Source organism: Hyperoodon ampullatus (genome assembly GCF_949752795.1).
Source record: "Hyperoodon ampullatus genome assembly, chromosome: 8".
Lineage (NCBI taxonomy): Eukaryota > Metazoa > Chordata > Mammalia > Artiodactyla > Ziphiidae > Hyperoodon > Hyperoodon ampullatus.
In genome coordinates, this window is record NC_136921.1 from 16,155,990 (window position 1) to 16,176,553 (window position 20,564).

At 40.2% G+C, this 20,564-nt stretch overlaps 1 protein-coding gene across 4 annotated transcripts in view; it reads left to right on the top strand.

Moving 5' to 3' along the window:
- Positions 1-2,334: 2,334 nt before the first annotated feature.
- The window catches only part of FARSB (phenylalanyl-tRNA synthetase subunit beta), a gene marked incomplete at its 5' end in the record, with an annotated part of 72,701 nt that continues 54,471 nt past the window's right edge, over positions 2,335-20,564 (top strand). For 3 of the 4 annotated variants that reach the window (XM_079709754.1, XM_079709757.1, XM_079709755.1), the window contains 6 exons: positions 2,335-2,392; positions 8,828-8,883; positions 12,130-12,284; positions 14,243-14,312; positions 14,900-15,015; positions 19,386-19,536. In XM_079709754.1, coding sequence (XP_079565880.1) covers positions 2,335-2,392; positions 8,828-8,883; positions 12,130-12,284; positions 14,243-14,312; positions 14,900-15,015; positions 19,386-19,536 — 606 coding nt within the window. The remainder of the gene's footprint in view (positions 2,393-8,827; positions 8,884-12,129; positions 12,285-14,242; positions 14,313-14,899; positions 15,016-19,385; positions 19,537-20,564) is intronic. The other variant, XM_079709756.1, reaches the window with a different exon arrangement.

Genomic DNA, 20,564 nt, shown 5'->3' on the forward strand with positions numbered 1-20,564 from the left:
CTGGTAGGTATAAAAATGTATTTCATTATAATTTTAATTGGCATCTTCCTAATTTCTAATGTATGGAGAGCTTTTTTCATGTTTATTGGCCAGCCCGTCTTTCAGTTCTAGGAAATTCTGCCATCTCATTCCTGCTCTCAGGCTGGCTCTAAAATTAGACAAGAGAAGCACATATCTACATTTTGTGATATACTATTTCAACATTTTCCAAATATCTTCCTTATCTGTCAGCCAATGCCATTTGTGATGAGTACCTGTGGCCTAGTTTTCCCTTTTCCATTAGATTATCCTAACAGTTTAGCTAGTCATAGAGAAGGCACAGGGTACCTGTGCGTGTGCAAGGATAAAAAGCAGGATGGGTGAGTTGTGGCATTTGGGAGATGGGAACAGAATGCCTCTGGGTAGTCTGAGAATAGCAAGAAACTGACTAGGAAGATAACAGTAATGACAATGCCCAATTTCCAGGACTTAAGACACAAGAACTATGATTGTCATTTATGAGTATTATTTCTAATCCTTACAATAATTCTCTAAGATGTACATTATTATCATCTCTACTTTACAGGTAAGGAAACTGAGGTTAAAGGCCACAGAACATCTTGGGGTGCCCAAAGGAGAGAAGGTCAGCATGCAATAATTCAGGAAGTCCTTTATTCATTGATTCATTTTTCACTGAGTACCAGTTTGAGAGCAGAGAATTTTATTTGGCATTGGAGGTATTTGCCATTGATGTGGCCTCTGCCAATCTATTATATTGCTCACTGGGGAGGGATTGCCTGCAGCCATAGAGGGAAGTTAATGTAGTAAAAAACTGCTTGAATGGCAGTCAGAGAGACCTAAATCCCTCCCAGTTTATGTCCCCTCACCTGAATGGCCTTGGGGCCCTTACTGTACAGTATAGAGAGGATAAGGGCAATGCTCCCTCGTGGAACTGTGTCAGCTCTGCCTTCTGAGTTGGGTGACTCAGAGTGGGCCTCAGTTTTACCATTTGTAAAATGAGAATAATGGTAGCACCTACCCTGGTGTATTAGTTCCCCATGGCTGCTGTAACATTTCCACAAACTTGGTGGCTTAAGACAAAGAAATTTATTCTCTCACAGCTCTGGGGGTCAGAAGTCCAAAATCAGTTTCACTGAGCTCAAGTCAATGTGTCCAGAGACATGACAGGGCTGCTCCAGAAGGCTAGGAGAGAATCCTTCCTTGCCTCTGCAGTTTCTGGTGGTTGCTGGCATTCCTTGGTTTGTGGCTGCATCACTCCAATCTCTGCTCCAGTGGTTACACTGCCTCCCCTCTTCTGTTTTTCTCAAATCTCCCTCTAACTTCCTCCTATAAAGATACATGTGATTGCATTTAGGGCCCCCCCTTTTTTAATTGGTGGTTTTATTTTTTTTGAATTTTATTTATTTTATTTTTTTGAATTTTATTTATTTTATACAGTAGGTTCTTATTAGTTATCCATTTTATACATATTAGTGGCCCATTTTGATAATCCAGAAGAGTCGTTTCATCTGGAAATCTTTAACTTAATCTGAAAAGACTGCTTCCATTTAAAGTAACATTTACAGGTTCTGGGGATTAGGGCTTGATATATTTGTGGGTTGTTATTCTGCCTATTATACTGAGGGTTGTTAGAAGGAGATCTGCTAAGGCTGGCAGAGGATTGAGCCCAGCATCTGCCAATACAGAACGACGAGTAAATGTCAGTCTCTTTGCTCTTTTAAAAAAGACGTTTCTAAGGAAGCCTCCCTAATAGGGCTGCTGTAAGGTTCAAAAAAGCACAGTTGTAACACGTAGCAGGGTGTAGGAGATCAAGGAATGAGATAAAAGCAGATCTACTAACAGTTTCTCTCGCTCCCACTACTTGGTTTTGCACATCCTTCTATCGGGGCCGCCTCAGACCCCGCCTACTCACACTCTCACCCCCTCCCAGGAGGATTGATTCTCCACCACGAGGTCCCGCCCCCTTACGCACTCGCCCCCTCACCCCGCCCCCCTAGCTTGGCGTCCTCCGTCCGTAGTGTGTTGGAGGCGTGAGGGCTTTCGCGGGCTGTTCATTTTATTGCCCATCAAATCCTAGCCCATTTTATCCAATTCTGTCTCCTTTTTCAGCCTATAGTTTATTCACCCAACGAAGCTAGATTTACTGAGGTTAGTGGTGGCAATTTACCTGCTTTCAGTTGAGAAAAGAGAGGCGGAGCTTTTGGAAGAAGACTGGCGATATTCAAGACAGCCCGACGAAAGGGGCCGGGTCCTACACACCTCGGTCGCCAAGCCCCGGCCAGCTCGCCGCGCCCAGGCCAGCACGCCGCGCAGGCGCAGTGGACCGGACTCGCCATGCCGACTGTCAGCCTGAAGCGCGATTTGCTCTTCCGAGCTCTGGGCCGGACCTACAGTGAGTGCCTGTCCCACAGCCTGGGCTCTGCGCCTCTCCTCAGAGGCTGGGACCCCCTGCAAAAAGGCATCGTGGCAACGTTCATGCTGCCGCGCGGTTTTGGCCTTGGGCGTTCGAGTTCTAGATAGAGACGGCATAAAGTCCCCGGCGGCCCTGCTGGGCTGATGTAGCCTCTGGGAACCGGTGTCTCCGCGGGTGCCATTGCATCACCCGCACGTGATGGGCTCACTGTGTCATTCATTCAGCGATATCGAGCGCCTGCTGCGTGTCTGATGCCAGGGGATAGAGTAGGAATGAAGCTCCGGGTTGCCTCCCGAGTGTAGTTCATTAAGTGCAATCAGAAGAGCGCTGTGGGAACTCCATTTGTGAGCAACAGGGTGTGTGTGTGTGGGGGGGAGGGCGGCCTTCTTTCCTAGTTTTACTTTTATTCACGTTTACTGAGCGCCTACTATGTGCCAGGCACTGTTCTAAGTACTTTGGGAATACAGCGGTGCACAGGGCACATAAGGTCCACGTTCACATTCTGATGAAGCAGGCAGATAATAAAACCAGCATGTTAATAAGATGATTTCGGATAATGTTAAGTGCTAGCAGGGAAACAAAAAAGATATTGTGCTAAGAACAGCATTAGATAGGGTGGTAACGTGGGCTGAGCCCAGAGTGACAAGGAGTCTTTACTTGGTGGGTTTAGTCTTCAGGCTACGCTTCATCTCTTCAGTTTTAAAAACACTATCATTTAAAAAAAGGGAGAAGTATTAAGTACGATTATCAGTTACCCTATACATGTAGCAGTTGAAGTGATATCTGCCATGTCCCATATCATCAGCTTGTGTGACAGCAGTGATAATTGGTTTGTGGGAGCTGTTTTTGGTTTTAGGGCTCAATGTAACAAAGGCCTAGTCGATTTAACAGATACTGCTTCCTACAGTAAGATATTACTGTGAAAATAAAATTAGCTTTTAAAAACGTTTCTTAAGGTGCATTTTTAGGTACTATGTGCAGTTGACCCTTGAACAATCCAGGTTTGAGCTGGGTGGGTCCATTTATAGAAGGAATTATTTTCAACAGTAAATACTAAGGTACTACATAATCCATGGTTGTTGAATCCTCTCATGTGGAACCCAGGAGGGCCAACTGTAAGTTACAGAGATTTTGGACTTGGTGGAGGGCTGGGAACCCCTCATCCCTGCCTTGTTCAAGGGTCAGTTGTATTCTTAAAGTGTTATTCTGTCTAGGGTTCTGCCCTAAGTCCCTGAAAATAGAGGTAATACTCTTGTCCTCTAAACAGGGCTCTAACTGCCTATACTTTTTATTTCATACTATGCTTTTTTATATTTCTTATCCATCCTTCTAAACCATATTCTCACTAATTGTGTATGATATACCTGAATCACACAAGATGGTGTGTAGCAAAAATTTGTCCAGTACATCTGTGATCAGTTCCCACCTGTGTATCCATATCTGGGAAAGTAAGAAATAAGTCAGGTTTTAAAACATGATGATTTATAACCTGTTTACTGTCATCTGATGTTTTAATATATTCTCTAGATGCCTCCTCCCCTTTTCCATATTGAGAGAGATCAGGTAAGCTTGATTATCCATAAATATCTGTGGACTACTGAGTCATTAAAATTTCAGTCAGGAAGATTGACGTTGAGGTGTACTTCAGATGGGTCAGAAGTAATACTTATCATTAGTTTATATTTCGCATGTTCTTTCTTGAAATCTTTTAAGTGTAAATTAGGTTGAGGTCAAAGTTGGAAACACATGTTTGGCAAAGCATCTCCTTTGCAAGTAGTGTGGATCGCCTTGTTTCTTGCCCCCTCCCCCCTTTCTGTCTTCCTCTTTTTTTCTTGTTTTCAGGTAATGTCTCATTCACTCTTTTCTATCCCCATTCCCTCTTTTTTTTTCAGTCCCTGTAGGGATTTCTTTTTGTCTGTCCTAAATTCCATTGTTTCATCAGTTATTGCCTTTCACCACTTACTTGCTTATCAAGGATAAGCAAAGGATATTTTTCAGGCTGCTTTTATTCTGTTCATTTTGCTCCTCTGGGGCAGTTTTGTCTCCTTAGTCTACCTTTTTTAATCGCCTTTCTGCTCAGGTGTTTTCCTCTTGCCACTCGTTTTTTTGTTAACTGGTTTGTTTTCACTGTACTTCAATTCTGGCCCTGTTCTGCCTTGGTGTCATTGCTGGCAATGCGGCCAGAGCCACCTGTGTATATCATGAACCTTGAAGATGTAGTTACTCAGGTGTGTCATTTTGTTAGAGGGAATCATTAATCACTATTTCATTGTTGATTAGTCAGTCTAAGTGCATGAAATACAGCTGAAAGGAATAAAACAAATTGTATGATAATTAGGACTCAGTAGAGGATTCAGTGTATTTTAATGATTCTGCACAGTTTGGTAAGTAACCATGTAGTTATCTATTACTGCATAATTAATTACCCCCAAATTTAGCAGCTTAAAATAACAGTCATTTGTTATATGTTTCTGAGGCTCAAGGATTGGGAAGTGGCTTAGCTGGGTGGTTCTGACTCTCACCTGGTTGTAGTAAAAGTGTCAGGACTCTAGTCATCTCAAGGCCTAACTGGGGCTGGAGAGTCCAATTCCAAGTTCACTCAAGTGCTTGTTGGCAGACTTCAGTTCCTTGCTGATTTTTGGTCAGAGATTTCAGTGCCTCCCACCTGGACCTCTCCATAGGACTGTTTGCAACTTGGTGGCTTGTTTTTCCCAGAGTGAGAGGTCCAAGAGAGCAGGTAGTTGAGAGAGTGCTCAAGATAGAAGCCACAGTTTTTTACTAACATCTCATAAGGGATAAACCATCCCTTGTCATATTCTCTAGGTCACAAGGACCAATTCTGGCACCGTGTGGGTGGAGACTACAAAGGGTGTGAATACCAGGAGGCAGGTGTTCTTGGAGGCCATCTTGGGGGCTGACTACTGCAGTCTGCCCTCTGGCCCCCAGTGATTCATGTTCCTCCCACATGCCACATACACGCCCTCCCAAGGCCCCCGGAAGTGTCATCCCATTACAGAAGCAGCTCAGAATCCAGAGTCTCATCAGCTAAATCGGGTCCAGTTGTGGATGAGGCTCTTTGGGTGTAGTTCCTTAAGTACAGCTGCTTGAGCAGAATTTTACTCTTGGCCTGAGAGACTAAAGAGACAGTTTATCTGCCCCACCTGCACCTAACGTACAGTGGTGGGACAGGCATAGGACATTCTTCTTCAAATGGGGAAAATGGGAGACACAAAGGCGTTATTAGCCCATGGCAGTTCAGAAACTGAGCTGGCAGATGTTGCATGTTCTTGATCAGATCTCAAGGCCTGGGATCAGTGTCCATGGTTCTGCCCTACTTTCTAGGCTCTTGGTTCCACACTCGGGGTGATCCTCGTTATTTTATTTTTTGGTGAAAGAAAGCACGTGCTTTACAGCTGATTAGTTTTCTTGGTCTACTTCCCACTAATAGAATTTTGGGGGCTCACAGACTTCATTTTGTCCCGTCTCTGTCCCTTTCAGCTCCAGCTTGCCATGTTTCTGCTTTTTTTGTTGTTGTTGTTAAACTTTGTGGGTCTTTGGTCAGTTTTGCTGGTTTCCACTTCAGTAGTCAAAAGACACACCACCCACAGATCTCTGAAATAAGCTGTTTTGTACCTTGGGCTTTTGCTGATACAGTGCTCTTATTTAAGCTCAGTTGTGTGACTGAATAAATTTGTGAGACACACCTTTATTTTCTTTATATGTAGTGCCATTTGTCTGAATGAATAGTGCCTTTGATTTTACTGCGTCTTAAGATTTTACAATCATGTCCTTGATTCATCTTTTAACCACGTTTCCCTGGAAATACTCTGGATTTGCTCTTTGATCAGAAGTCTTTTTTTTTTAACATCTTTATTGGAGTATAATTGCTTTACAATGGTGTGTTAGTTTCTGCTGTATAATAAAGTGAATCAGCTATACATATATCCCCATATCCCCTCCCTCTTGTGTCTCCCTCCCACCCTCCCTATCCCACCCCTCTAGGTGGTCACAAAGAGCCGAGCTGATCTCCCTGTGCTATGCGGCTGCTTCCCACTAGCTATCTGTTTTACATTTGGGAGTGTATATATGTCCATGCCACTCTCTCACTTCGTCCCAGCTTACCCTCCCCCTCCCCGTGTCCTCAAGTCCGTTCTCTGCGTCTGTGTCTTTATTCCTGTCTTGCCCCTAGGTTCTTCAGAACCATTTCTTAGCTTTTTTTTTTTTTTTTTTTTTTTTTACATCTGGGGAGGCTGAGGATTCTTAAAACCATTAGGTCCTGGCTCCTTTTTGTTTAATAGTCTTTCCTTTAGTTCATCTCTTCTCTCACAGTCTAAACCAGGCGACACCTTCAGCACTGGTTGGAAAGGTTAGTTAAGTCACCCGGTCGAGCAGGTACCTTTTCTCCAGTCCCCATAACTGTAGGCAACAGTGTTGCTAAACTTTGCCTCTACATAAAAAAGGATACCCCTTCTGTCAGTTTCGAATAACACTTCCTCACTTTCCTTCATATCCTCACCTGCATCCTTATCAGAGACTGAGACTTCTGTTAACAGCTTTGTCAAGGCACTTTAGGTTTCCATTGACACTCTCAGAGCCCACCTCCTCCTGATTCCAAAGCCTTCCCCATGTTTTCCCGTGTTTTGTTATGGCAGCGCTCTCCGTCCAGGGACTGAAGTCTGTGTTAGTTACCTGTTGCTACATAACAAATTACTCCAGTACTTAGGAGTGTAAAACAACAAGCCTTTATCATTTCACACAGTTTCTGAGAGAGGAATTGAGGGAGGAGTGGCATAGCTGGGTGATCTGGCTCTGGGTCTTCCGCCAGGTTGCAGTCAAGCTGTCATGTCAGTTGGGCCTGCAGTCATCTCATGGCTTGGTTGGGCTGGAGTTTGCTTCCCAGCTCACTCATGTGGTTGGTTGAGACGTGAACGGTGTGAGTACCAGGAGGCAGGGGTCATGGGGGCCTCTGTTATTTCCTGCCCTAATGATACCCATTCACCCACACTGGGGACCTGGGAGCCATTGCACACGCCTCCTGCTCACTCACTGTTCCCACCTCCCAGTCAGTCCTTGAGCCTTACAGATTCTGCCCCTGACGTTTCGCACATTCTTCCTTCTCCCTCAGACTCACTGCTGGCTGCTTTAACCAAGTCTTCACTGTCTCGCTTGTCTGTGGCAGTAGATTCTCTGCTCCAGTTTGTCCACCACCATTCTTTAAAATGCAGGTCTAATCATGCTATTGGCCAGCTGGAAATCCTTTATTGTAACTCCCCGTTGCCTCAGGCAGGACAGAGGGCAAATCCCTTGGCATCTTGAGCTGACTTCTTTCTTCTTTTTTCATCATATCTCTTCCTGACATGAACCTCACGCTTCATTCATATGGAACGTCCCAAATTTGCCATGCGGTTGTCTCATTCCCCACAGTCCCTGCCTAATGAATTCATGCTTTCTGTGAAGCCTTCGCTGACTCTCAGTGGAGTTGATTGCTTCCTTTGTGCCAACTCGGTACCTTGCACTTACCATAACTGTATTTGCACATCTGGTTTACTAGAGTAGGCCATAGTTAAGGCAAGAATTGTATTTATCTCTGTAGCCCTGGCACCTAGTACAGTGCCGACACATAGTAGGTGCTCAATAAATGTTTGTTAAATTGAAGTTCAATGTCAGGAACAGGAATCTTAAGATCAGCTTCTTACTAGAATATACTAGTAATGATAGTTTGTGTTCAGTTTTTGGTAACAAGGAAACCCTGACAATGCTGTATCAGGTGGCAAAGCAAAGTAGGATATAACTTAAAAGTAAGGAAGAGAACTATTAATTATTGCAGACCTACTATGTTTCAGGGCACTATGCCAGGCCCATTATCTGCATGAACTCATTTAAGTCTTTCCAACAGTTGCATGCTACAAATAAGTGGCTGGAAAATGCTACTTTATGGATGAGGCATAGGAATCAGAAAGTTTACATGAAGTGCCAAGCTCTCAACTGGTAAGTGGAACAGTCAGAATTCGAACTTGGATTGATCTGGCTCCAAAGCCAACTGTCAGGCCACCTCAGAGAATTTTAAATGATAGGATTTATATGACATTGTTCCTTTATGTTGGATCTGTGATTTGGAGCCTACTTTACGTTGGATCCCTGCTTAGCAAGTTTTTTTCTTACAAGTAAGTGTAAACTCCCTAGTGCAGGTAACCTAATTCTGTAGCTGATATTAGATGAATCAGCCCTTTTTAAAATAGTTTTGGTTTTCTTAAAAAATGTTTTTTGGTCAAGCTTTTTTTGTTTTTAAATGGAGATATCTGATGCCTGATATTTAGTATGCTTGGTATAAGATGATTTAAAAATGCAGTTTATATGCTATTTTCATTTGTACTGAACAGATTAAAATTAGCAATCTCTTTTTTTTTTTTCTAGCTGACGAAGAATTTGATGAACTATGTTTTGAATTTGGTCTGGAACTTGATGAAATTGTATGTATTGGATATTTATTTCTCTGATATTCTGTGTATAAGTTCATTATGTTTTATCTTTGTTACCTTACGGTTAGACCAAGATGGAACATTTGTGGGCCGTGGTGCTTTCTGTGTTAAGGGGCTAAGCTCTGGTTCTGAGAGTGTTACTTTGTGTAAAATCTCAAAAGGGGTTCATGCCTTATTCTGATGCAGTACCCTCAAGTCATCAGCCTAGTGCTGTGGAGGTGGATAGACCCTCTCAGGTAACCCCAGAATGAAAGCAGTCTCCCGGGCAGTGAGGTGCCATTTGCATATAACCAGATGGAAGGGCCACGAGCAGTGGGAACTTTGCTTCAGCCGGAGTTGCTGTCTCCTTGGCCTCTGGCTCCGCCTCCTTCACTTCCTCTGTGTCCCACCCCACCTTGCTTCGTGCCTATTTAACCAGCATTAATTCACTCTTCATTTATTACTCTATACATTCGTCTTGTAAAATTATCTCCTACTTTTTGAAGAATTGCTTGTAAAAATGATTTTGAAACATTTTCCTGGTCTTTTGATTATATAATGATTAAAATGTTGAAAAAATAGTTTTATTTACCAAATATATTATTAATAATGATAATGTACTAGAGACACTGTACTTGTAACTAAAAAGATAATTTAATATGTCTCTGGTAATTAGTATTATTTTTTACCCCAAGCCTTCTTGATCTGTTCAGTGTTTTATAACACAATAAGGTTAAAAAAACCCTCAGACTGACAAAAACCTATATTGTTCTGCCTTGTTTTTCCTGTTGCTTCTTAACTAATGTTGTGGAAAGTTTTTTTTTAATATTAATAAGCATCCATATGCTTAAGAAGTCAGCTGAGATTTCTGTAGTTTGTATTAAATTGTTATTAATTTTATTAGAACTCAAAATTATGCTTGAGGCTCTGTGATATCTAAGAGCATTGGACTGGATATCAGAAAAATGGAGTAATAGTTCGAACTCCCACATTTACTAGCTGTGGAACCATGGACAATTACATTGCCTCTCTGGGCCTCCTTTTCATCTGTGAAATAAGAGGTTTGCATTGTATGATGCCTATAGATCCCTCTGGCTCTGAAATTTCTGTGGTCATTGATTGCCATAACATTTTTGTTAGCATTGACAAACCTAGCCTTCACATATGATCTTTTTTTTTTTTTGCGGTATGCGGGCCTCTCACTGTTGCGGCCTCTCCCGTTGCGGAGCACAGGCTCCGGACGCGCAGGCTCAGCGGCCATGGCTCATGGGCCCAGCCGCTCCGCGGCATGTGGGATCTTCCCAGACCGGGGCACGAACCCGTGTCCCCTATATCGGCAGGCGGACTCCCAACCACTGCGCCACCAGGGAAGCCCCACATATGATCTTGTATGAACTGAGATACTGAAAATGGAAGAAGCCTTAGGCAGCTGTGTCTTTTTTGCAAAGGAATTAGGCCATTTTTTTGTTTGGATGCCCTCTTTCCTCAAGTTACCACATTTTCTTCCCTTCTTTATATGGGTCCCCCCTGAAATCCAGCACCCGCATGAGGTGACTTATCTTTCTTCACTAAAACGTTAGCCATTTTATTGACCCCTTTAATTGGACTCTGTTTAAATTCTGATTTCTCCTCCTGCCTCTTCCCCCATCCCCCCCGTTTCTTTTCTCCTCTCCTGCTCCCTCCTCTTCGTCCTCTTCTTTTTTTATTATTAATTTTTCCCTAATTTAAAAACTTTGCCTCCTGAGTTTGAGATGGCCAGTGGAGGTGTTCCTCGGAGCCCATAGTCAGTGAGCACTGTGGTCCCTGCGCAGTCCAGCATCACATGGACTCTGTGATTCCTCAGGTGTGGCTCGGGCACATAGTGCTGATTGACAGAAAGTGAATTCTTCTGCATGCTGTGCGAGTGTAGACTAGAATTCTTTGGGCAATAATTTGAACTGCTCATATTTTGGCAGTGGGAGAGGGAGAGCATCATGTAAAACAAAAATCATCACATATTTTGATAGGAATTCATCAGTTATTTTAGCAGGTTATTGGTGGTAAAAATAGGAGTTCTAGTTAAGTGGGGATTCCAGATAATTAGTGGGTAACATTAACAGTTGGAATATGGCTTTTAAGCATTTTGATTGAAAATTTCTTCAGTATACATACAGTTCCCTGCTGTAGTAAACATGGAGAACAGAATTTAACTTCTTGGCAATGGTTGTTTTTAAGAAAATCTCTGTAGTGTGGTTATTGAGATAGTCTAAGCTTTTTGCTACTGCATTAAAAATTATTCTAGTGGTATTTTTCTCTCTTTTTCCTCTTGTTTGCTTTCATTCTTGCTGCTCTGTACCTTTTACTGTCATTAGATTGCTTCCCATCATACCTATAAGCCCTTCTAATTTACACCACAGCTTCTGATGATCTCTTCAAATGTTTCTTTTTTTTTTTTTATTAGTCATTTATTTATTTGACTGCGCTGATGGTCTTAGTTGTGGCATGTGGAATCTTTAGTTGTGACATGAGGGATCTAGTTCCCTGCACAGGGATCGAACCCGGGCCCCCTGCATTGGGAGCATGGAGTCTTAGCCACTGGACCACCAGGGAGGTCCCCTCTTCAAATGTTTTTGCTTGTTTTTATAGTATTACTCTCATTCTCCTGTTGCTTGTAGGCTTGGGTGCCCATAGGATTTAGCTTTTTAGAGTCATTATCTTATAAAAAGTTGCGTATCTTTTAATTTTTTTTTCTTTTTTTTGTTTGGCCGCGAGCTGTGGCTTGTGGGATTTTAGTTTCCCCCCCAGGGATCGAACCCAGACCCTTGGCAGTGAAAGCGTAGAGTCCTAACCACTGGACCTCCAGGGAATTCCCACCATAGCTTTTATTTGGTGAATTCTCTTTACTTTGTCTCATTGACACTTTTGTTGTTGTTGCCCTATGTTCTTTTTGGTGTTTTCATTTTCTTTTAGATCAGGGATGGGCAAACTTTTTCTGCCAGATAGCAAGCTTTTGAAGGCTGTATAGTCTCTGTCACAATTCAGCTGTTGCAGTTTGTAAATAACAATAGGTAAAATGTAAATGAATAGGCTTGGCTATGTTTCAGTAACACTTTATTTACAAAAATAGGTGGCAGGCATGATTTGGCCCACTCCTTGCTTTAGATGGATTTCTGCTGCTCTGGAAAGAACATGAATAATGCAGTTACTACTTTATAGGGCTACTTTTTCAAAAGAATTTGGATTTATTTAGTTTTATTTTAATTTTTGCGTTTGTTTTAGACATCTGAGAAGGAAATTATAAGTAAGGAACAAGGTAATGAAAAGGCACAGGGGGCCTCTGATGTTGTTCTCTACAAAATTGATGTCCCTGCCAATAGATATGATCTCCTATGTCTGGAAGGATTGGTTCGAGGACTTCAGGTCTTCAAAGAAAGGTAAGGGAATATGTTCATTAAATACCTGGCTAAGTTGGGTTTCTTTTTTCTTTGCCTGTCATTATCAGCAACCCTGTTTAAGTTTCTAGAAAAAAACTTGTTGGACAGGTACACAGCTTTAGGTCTGCATAGAGGGATGATTGGAGCCTTTAGATTGTAGCCGTTTGAAAATTTGCCTGAATATTGAGTCATAGCCTTTCATTTTGGGAGCGTATTTTAAAGCTGGAGTGGTTAATGATTTTATGGCATCATAAAAAGCTTTTTAATGGGTTCATGTGAGTTCTTTAGTAATCCAACTGGAGTAAATAGTTTGTTGGGTTTGTTAAAGGCTGGGAGAAAAGTAGAGGTGGCACAACTATATGCTCTTTTCTTAAGAATTCTGAGGAAGCTTGGGCATGGAGCCTCCTAACTGGAAAACTGAAGATCTTATGATGGCTGTGGGCAAGTTAATTGACTTTCCTAGTTTCAATCTCCTAATATATAATGAAGAATATTTTTAAGTCCTCTTCCAACTCTTCGTGTAATACATATAGAAAATGGTGAACGTATGAAATGAAAAAGAGGTGAAACAGTAAAGCTATCAAAAATAATTATTTTTGGTTTTGATTACTTATTCATTATCTAGTCAGTCGCAAAAGAGTAAGAGCCTCAGGCTGATGGGCTAGACTCTGGAACTGTGAGGCCTTCGGATGAGTGATGGGTGTTGGTGAAAGGATGATAATTAGGCATTTGGTTAATGTGGTTAAAATTTGGGGGTTGACCCAGTTGTTCTCTGCATGACAATCAGATGTTTATATTTTAGGGTCAGGGATAAGCCCTTACAGTGTGTTTCCCAAACCTGTCTGATATGTATTTCTGTTTTTAATAGGCACCTCGTATGATTTTTATGATGAGACTGAATTAGGAAAGTGACTTAAAACCTTTGCTACTCAAAGTGTGGTCCATGGGCCAGCATCATCTGTAACACCTGGGAGCTTGTTAGAACTGCAGAATTTCACCCTCTACCCAAGACCTATTGAATCAGAATATGTGGTTTAACAAATCCCCCAGTTGACTGTAGGCATGTTGAGGTTTGAAAAGCACTGACTTAGAACAGTAGTTCCCACCCTCTTCTGATGATAACAGTTACCTGGACTGTGCCTTCAGAATGTACTGTCTACCAGGCCTTTCCCTTGAATATCCTGATTCATTAGGTCCAGATGGGACCAGGCCATCTGTATTTGTCATAAGCCCTATTTTTCTTAGAAGCTCAAACTCTCATGGTTGGAATAAAACTTCAAGGTGATTTAATCCAGCCCCTCAGCTGATGTTTAAATGCCCCCTATACAGTTGCTTAGTTAAAGGTTTTCTAGCCTCTGCCGAGACTCCAATGATAGGACACACATTACCACGAGGCATCCTAGCCCATTTTTATTTTATTTTATTTTTTTTACCAGATTTATGTTATTTATTTATTTTTGGCTGCGCTGGGTCTTCGTTGCTGCGCATGGGCTTTCTCTAGTTGTGGTGAGCGGGGGCTGCTCTTCGTTGTGGTGCGTGGGCTTCTCATCGTGGTGGTTTCTCTTGTTGCAGAGCATGGGCTCTAGGCACGCGGGCTCAGTAGTTGTGGCTCACGGGCTCTAGAGCGCAGGCTCAGTAGTTGTGGCGCACGGGCTTAGGTGCTCCGCGGCACTTGGGATCCTCCTGGACCAGGGCATGAACCCATGTCCCCTGCACTGGCAGGCAGATTCTTAACCACTGCGCCACCAGGGAAGCCCCTAGCCTATTTTTAGACATCTAGAAATGTTAGAAAGTTTATTAGGTTTGGGTTTTTTTTTTAATACTCAGCCTAAATTTGATTTGCTGTAACTTCAACCCATTGTCTAGTTCTGTTCATTTTGTATACTTTCTATACACAGAATAAATTAGTTTACCGAATGTTTTGGTTAATAATGAGCAAATTTGTTTTAATATTTTAGGATAAAGGCTCCAATGTATAAACGGGTAATGCCTAATGGAGAAATCCAGAAATTGATCATCACAGAAGAGGTAATAAGGATTCATTCTTATTTTTCTTTTAAAAACATCTCTTTTGTGTATATCTCTATAAGGTGGGACAAAGGTGACCCTTCTGCCAAATGTAGTTTTCTTTGATCACTTGCTAAAATGGATGTATATTTAGCCTCTGGCTCTTAAAAATTGTCATTTCGTTTTTTACCAAGAAGTGAAAGGGAACACAGCATTTGTTTTCCATGAATAATTTTGGAAAATAACATCCAAATGTTTGGTTAAAATACATTTGCGATATAATTGTTTTAATTGTGGTATATTAATAAAATTTAGAAAAAATCTTTTGGGGAAAGGCTATTTTAGTAGAAATATTAACTACGAGCAAACTACTTAAGGGTTAATTTTTTTCTCAGTAATTCGGTAAATTTTCAGAGATCTTGCTGAAATGTAAATTGCATGAGGACAGTGACTTTGTCTCTTATCACCACTATATCTTACTGTTGATTGAATGAATGAATGTACACTTGCTTGAATGAAAATTTGCGACAGCTAACTTTCTATTACAAGATGATATTACAAAGAAAAGCCTTAATATTTACCATCTCTAATGATATAACGAATTTCAGACAGCTAAAATACGCCCGTACGCTGTTGCAGCAGTTCTCCGAAACATAAAGTTTACTAAAGATCGATATGACAGCTTCATTGAACTTCAGGAGAAGTTACATCAGAACATTTGCAGGTTTGTGGTTGCATCTTTCCTTCCTTGCCTCCCGCTCTCCTTCCTGTTCCTCCTCCTTCCCTCCCCTTCCCTTTTCTCTTCCTCTTTCCCCCCCTCTTTTCTTTCTTCCTCCACTGTAGACTTTTTTCACAGCATTTCTAAATTAATCATATGTGGGAGTAACAAGAGTTTAAAGTTAACTAAATTTAAATTTAAATAAGTTTAAATTTCACCAAACAGCTCTTTGTTACTGCTTATAGATAGTGTATCCATGGAGAAATAAGAGATATATTTTGAGTACTATATAGAGAAGAAATACCTAGTCCTAGACATTTTCTTGGTTTTTGTTTCTTGGTTCAAGTCATTAACAGTGGATTATACTACTAAATAGTAAACCATGGTAATTTGAAGTATGACTTATTTTAAAAATAGACAAAAATTTTTGGCTTGATCTCATTTTTTGAGTGAATATAATTATAAATTGACAGGTGAAACTTGAGACCTTTACATAACTGAATTTTCTTATTCTGTCTTTGGCATTGCTACACATCATTTCCCACACAGCCCCCTTTAGTGTGGTGATCTTCAAACCTAATAATTGCTGAACCCCTAAAGGTCGAGGAAGGTAACAATGGGAGTCCTTGAACTAATTTCAGTATTTCAAAAATCCTAATAGAAAATATATATTTACTGATGATAAGAAATGTCAGCCTTTAGCTAACATACCAAGTTTTTTTTGTGTTGGTACTAAAATATATAAACGTAAGTTATCTCATGCTAGTCAAAGATATGATTAACAGTTACATATGTCTTGAGTAAAAATGGAAGAATTTTTTTTTATATTTTAATAATTGCAGTAGTTGCAACTTGGTAAACTATGGAAACTAAAAGAGGCTTTTGTGTAAGGGGTGGTCTAGAGACAGGGTTGGGGGGACCTTGGGCGTTTTCTTCTGGTGTGAAAAATATTTAAAAAATTAAAATACTTGTGGTTAAGCTCACGAGGTTTCTTTTTCTTGAAACATTTTTGCATACATCATAGAAGAAACTTTTTCTCAGCAATAACATTTATTCCAAGTTCCTTTATAAAAATAATCTATTTGTCATCTTGCAGATATGTTATTCTTGAGCAAAACAATAAGAATTTAAATATAGTTTCAGAATATAGGACAAGATGGAGGATTTCTGACAAGCACTGATATAGCTAGGAAGTGCTTGAGCCCAGTTATCTATTCTGGTCATTTGAAGAATCTAATTTTTATCTATATTGGAAGGCATTTCCTTAATTCGACTTTAGCTCTGTTTTATGCAGTATTCCTGGAAATCATGAGCTTTTTCTAAGGGGAGAATAAATCACATCCTAATACTCTGGTGTGCCAGAGTCAGTAAATCCTAATTTGCGTTTTTCCAGAGATATATTTATGTCATTTAAATTATAAAATTTACTGGCATAAAAGTTGTTTATGATCTTCCCTTATTATCCTTTAATATCTGTAGTATCTGTATCAGCATCACCTCTTTCATTCCTGTGTCTTCTCTCGTTTTTCCCCTTGATCAGTGTAGCTAGAGATCAGTGTACACATCAGTTACTTCAGTGTGTATCATTGTGTATCGGTTTTCAGAGAACCAGCTTTTGGTTTCATTGACTTTTCTCTGCTTTTTTCCCCTATTTTTCTGTTTTCATTGATCATGCAGTGTTCTCTCTAGGGCTAGTTAGTCCTTACTGCTGAGGCAAGACTTTGTTCCTATTTATCCATTGCCATATGAAGAGTGAGGTTTTCAGTCTGTGTGAGCACTGTTGCCTTGGTTGGTTCTTTCCCTGGCCTTGGCTGGTTTCCTCACATGCACACACTGATTAATGCTCAGCTGAATTCTTGAGGGGGCCCCTCTGCAGATATCAGAGTTCTCTGTCTGAGTAGCTCTGTCCTCCCCAGTACTATGCAGTGAACTCTGGCCGTCTTGATCTCCCTAGACTCTCAGCTGTGTCTCTTCAACTTAGGGAGTCCACTGGGCTCTAGCCAGACCCCGTTTCCTGCCCTGTGGCTTGAAACCCTTCCACGCAGTCAGCTGGGCAGTCGTAGGGCTCGCCTTATCTGTTTCCTGTCTGTCATCTGCCCTTCATAGCCTGATCTCCAGTGCCAGCCATGGAAACTGTTGTCTTATATGTTTTGCCTTTTTTGTGATTGTATCAGGCAAGAGAGTAAATCTAGTCTTTGTTACTCCATCTTGGCTGGAAGGGTCCATTGAACTTTTTACTTCAGTTACTTTATTGTTCATCTCTATAGAATCTGTTTGGTTCCTTTTTAAAAAGTTTCTCTTTTTTTTGGCTGTTATTTCCCTGTCTGTTCATTATGTGTATATTTCCCACATAATTCTTGAACGCTTTTTGTAGTGGCTTTTTTTTTGTAGTAGTAGTAGTAGTAGTAACGTTTTAAAAATCTGGTGATTTGAAAATCTGGGTCATCTTAGCATTGGTTTTTATGGGTTGGTTCGTGTGGAGTATGTCATGTTTCCCTGTTTTCATATGCACTGCTTTTTGATTGCATACAGAATATTTTGTTATGTAGGAGGCTCTTATTTTGCTCTTTTTCTCTGAGAAGTGGTTTCTGTTGCAGGCAAAGAGTCTTGAATACTTAGCCTGACTCAGACTCGAAAGATTTGGCTAGATGAGACCTCTGCAATTGGCAGCAGCAGAATTTTCTGCCCAGTTCTTTGAGCTGCTGCTTTTTCACAGCAAGACTTTAATAAAATTTCTACCAGTAGAATAGGTAAAATCTTGATTTTTGACTATTTTTTGTTTTCATATCTTTTTATATTTGGGATATTAATCCTTTTTCTGTACCTACGTTGCAGACCTTTGCTCTCAGTGTGTCTTTTGACTTTTGGGGTCTTTTGGTTGTATAAAGTTTACAGTTTGGATATAGTCAAGTTTGTCAGTCTTCCTATATGACTTTTATGTTTTGTGTCTTAAGAAGGGATGTTCTACTCCACAGTTTTAAGCATTGTTCTCCTATATTTTCTTTGAATAATTTTTATGGTTGTGTGTGTGTGTGTATGTGTATGTATGTATGTGTATGTTTGCCTTTTGTTTTTCAAAATGCATAGCTCTTTGATTAATCCGGAATTTGTTTTTTTGTGATTGGTTTGAAGTTGAAATTTAGTGACATTTTGAGGTGCTGTTTCAGGATTAAGAAACCAATATTAATGTCCAAGAAAACATGGACTTTCTTACCTATGAATTTGTCAATTATTAATTTATCTAAACTTACTGAACCATGTATATTTCTACCTATGCTAGTATATAAACATGTAACTCATTGAGTAAAGTAACACTTCCTTTAGGCTTGTCAACAACTCTGTTCAATTTACCCGTATTTATTAAAGTTCTAGTCACCTGTCTTGGAGTTTGACGAAAAAAAATTTTTTTTTAATTTGTTTTATTCAGTATAGTTGGTTTACAATGTTGTGTTAATTTGAGGTTGACCAAAATTTGTTTCTTACAAATTTTAAAAACTGTGTCATGGTTCATGTAATATGGACTTTAACATATTCCTTGATTACTAATGATTTTATCCATTTGATATTTAATTGTGGTTATGCATACATATTCGAATATATGTACACATAGTCTAACACACGTTTTAAGAATTTTTAGGACATCATAAATTCTGACCAGTTTTCTCTTTTTGAATTGTCTTTTGGAAAGCTTAGAGCCAAATTTGTGACCCTCTGTGATAAGACTGTAAGCTTTGAAATTCTAATTTAGTATCAACATTGTTTCTGGCTTTGTTTTATATCCCTACTTCTGTTTCTTTCTCTCCTACTTTGTATCTTGCTTTAAGTTCCTAAAATTACCTGAAATCCTTTACAGATAAACTGTAGAACAAATGAAATTAATAGCTCTTGAAATTTCCTTACGTATTAAATTTTAAATACAATTCACAGTTCTTAAAACTAAATAATTTCCATTAATAAAGCAATATAGCTATGTGACAGGAAATTTAGGAAAATATGGAAAAGCCAAAAAACACAGGAGTTTTTTGGTAGTTTATTCTAATTTAATAAAAGATTTATGTTTACTTGAGGACACTAGAGGAAATAGATTAAAAGAAGATAAAGGGTATGTTGACTTTGAAAACGTCCTAATATAGTACTAGGGAAAACATAGTGGAAGGGATTTACTTCAGCTGCTGAAATAATGTGTTTTAAGTAGCTTTATATTTATATTTCTCATAATTTTTAATGGTTGTAAAGGTGCTATATAGTAGTAACAGGCTATTTTAAAGAAGTGTCTAAAAATAAAAAACCTGTACTCTATGTTATCTTTAGAATTTCTGCTTTGAGATATTCAAATCGTTTTCTGTTTCTCTTTCTCTCTGTCTCTCCACATTTAGGAAAAGAGCCTTGGTTGCTATTGGTACCCATGACTTGGACACTTTGTCAGGCCCATTTACTTATACTGCGAAGAAACCTTCCGATATCAAATTCAAGCCTCTAAATAAGACCAAGGAGTATACAGCCTGTGAACTGATGAACATATACAAGGTAAATGTTCTTTTATGTTAATGTAATAGCTCTAGATAAATCATGAAATTCCTCCCAAATCAAGTCTTAATTAGGGCAATAAAATGAGTGCTTGAAAAAATAGCAGTGTCTGGGCTCCAACCCAGAGATACTGATTCCTTTGATCTAGAGTGAGGTCTGGGCATAGTTTTGTTTATTATTACTTTTATTTATGTATGTATGTATGTATGTATGTATGTATGTATGTATGGCTGTGTTGGGTCTTCATTGCTGTGCACAGGCTTTTCTAGTTGTGGTGAGCGGGGGCTACTCTTCGTTGCAGTGTGTGGGCTTCTCATTGTTGTGGCTTCTCTTGTTGTGGACCATGGGCTCTAGGCACGTGGGCTTCAGTAGTTGTGGCATGTAGGCTCAGTAGTTGTGGCTCGTGGGCTCTAGAGTCCAGGCTCAGTAGTTGTGGCACACAGGCTTAGTTGCTCCGCGGCATGTGGGATCGAACCCATGTCCCCTGCATTGACAGGTGGACTCAACCACTGTGCCACCAGGGAAGCCCTGTTATTATTTTTTATCCTCTCATGTTTTTAACGTACAGCCAGGATTGAGAACCACTGAAGCAGGTCATACCACATTGTAATATTCATATTTAGGTATAACTAAAACTCATTCAAATACAAGGAACAATGAGATTTAGCTAGTTTTTTTGTAGCGTGCACTATTAAAAAGTGTCTGCCTCCCGTGATTAGCACTTTAGAGTCCAGCAGTGAAAATGAATTCAGTAGTCACTTTATTTTTTTTTTTTCTTTTTATTTTTTTTTATTAGTTTCTGCTTTATAACAAAGTGAATCAGTCATACATATACATCTGTTCCCACATCCCCTCCCTCATGCATCTCCCTCCCTCCCACCCTCCCCATCCCACCCCTCCAGGCGGTCACAAAGCACCGAGCTGATCTCCCTGTGCTCTGCGGCTGCTTCCCACTATCTATCTACCTTACGTTTGGTAGTGTATATATGTCCATGCCTCTCTTTCGCTTTGTCACAGCTTACCCTTCC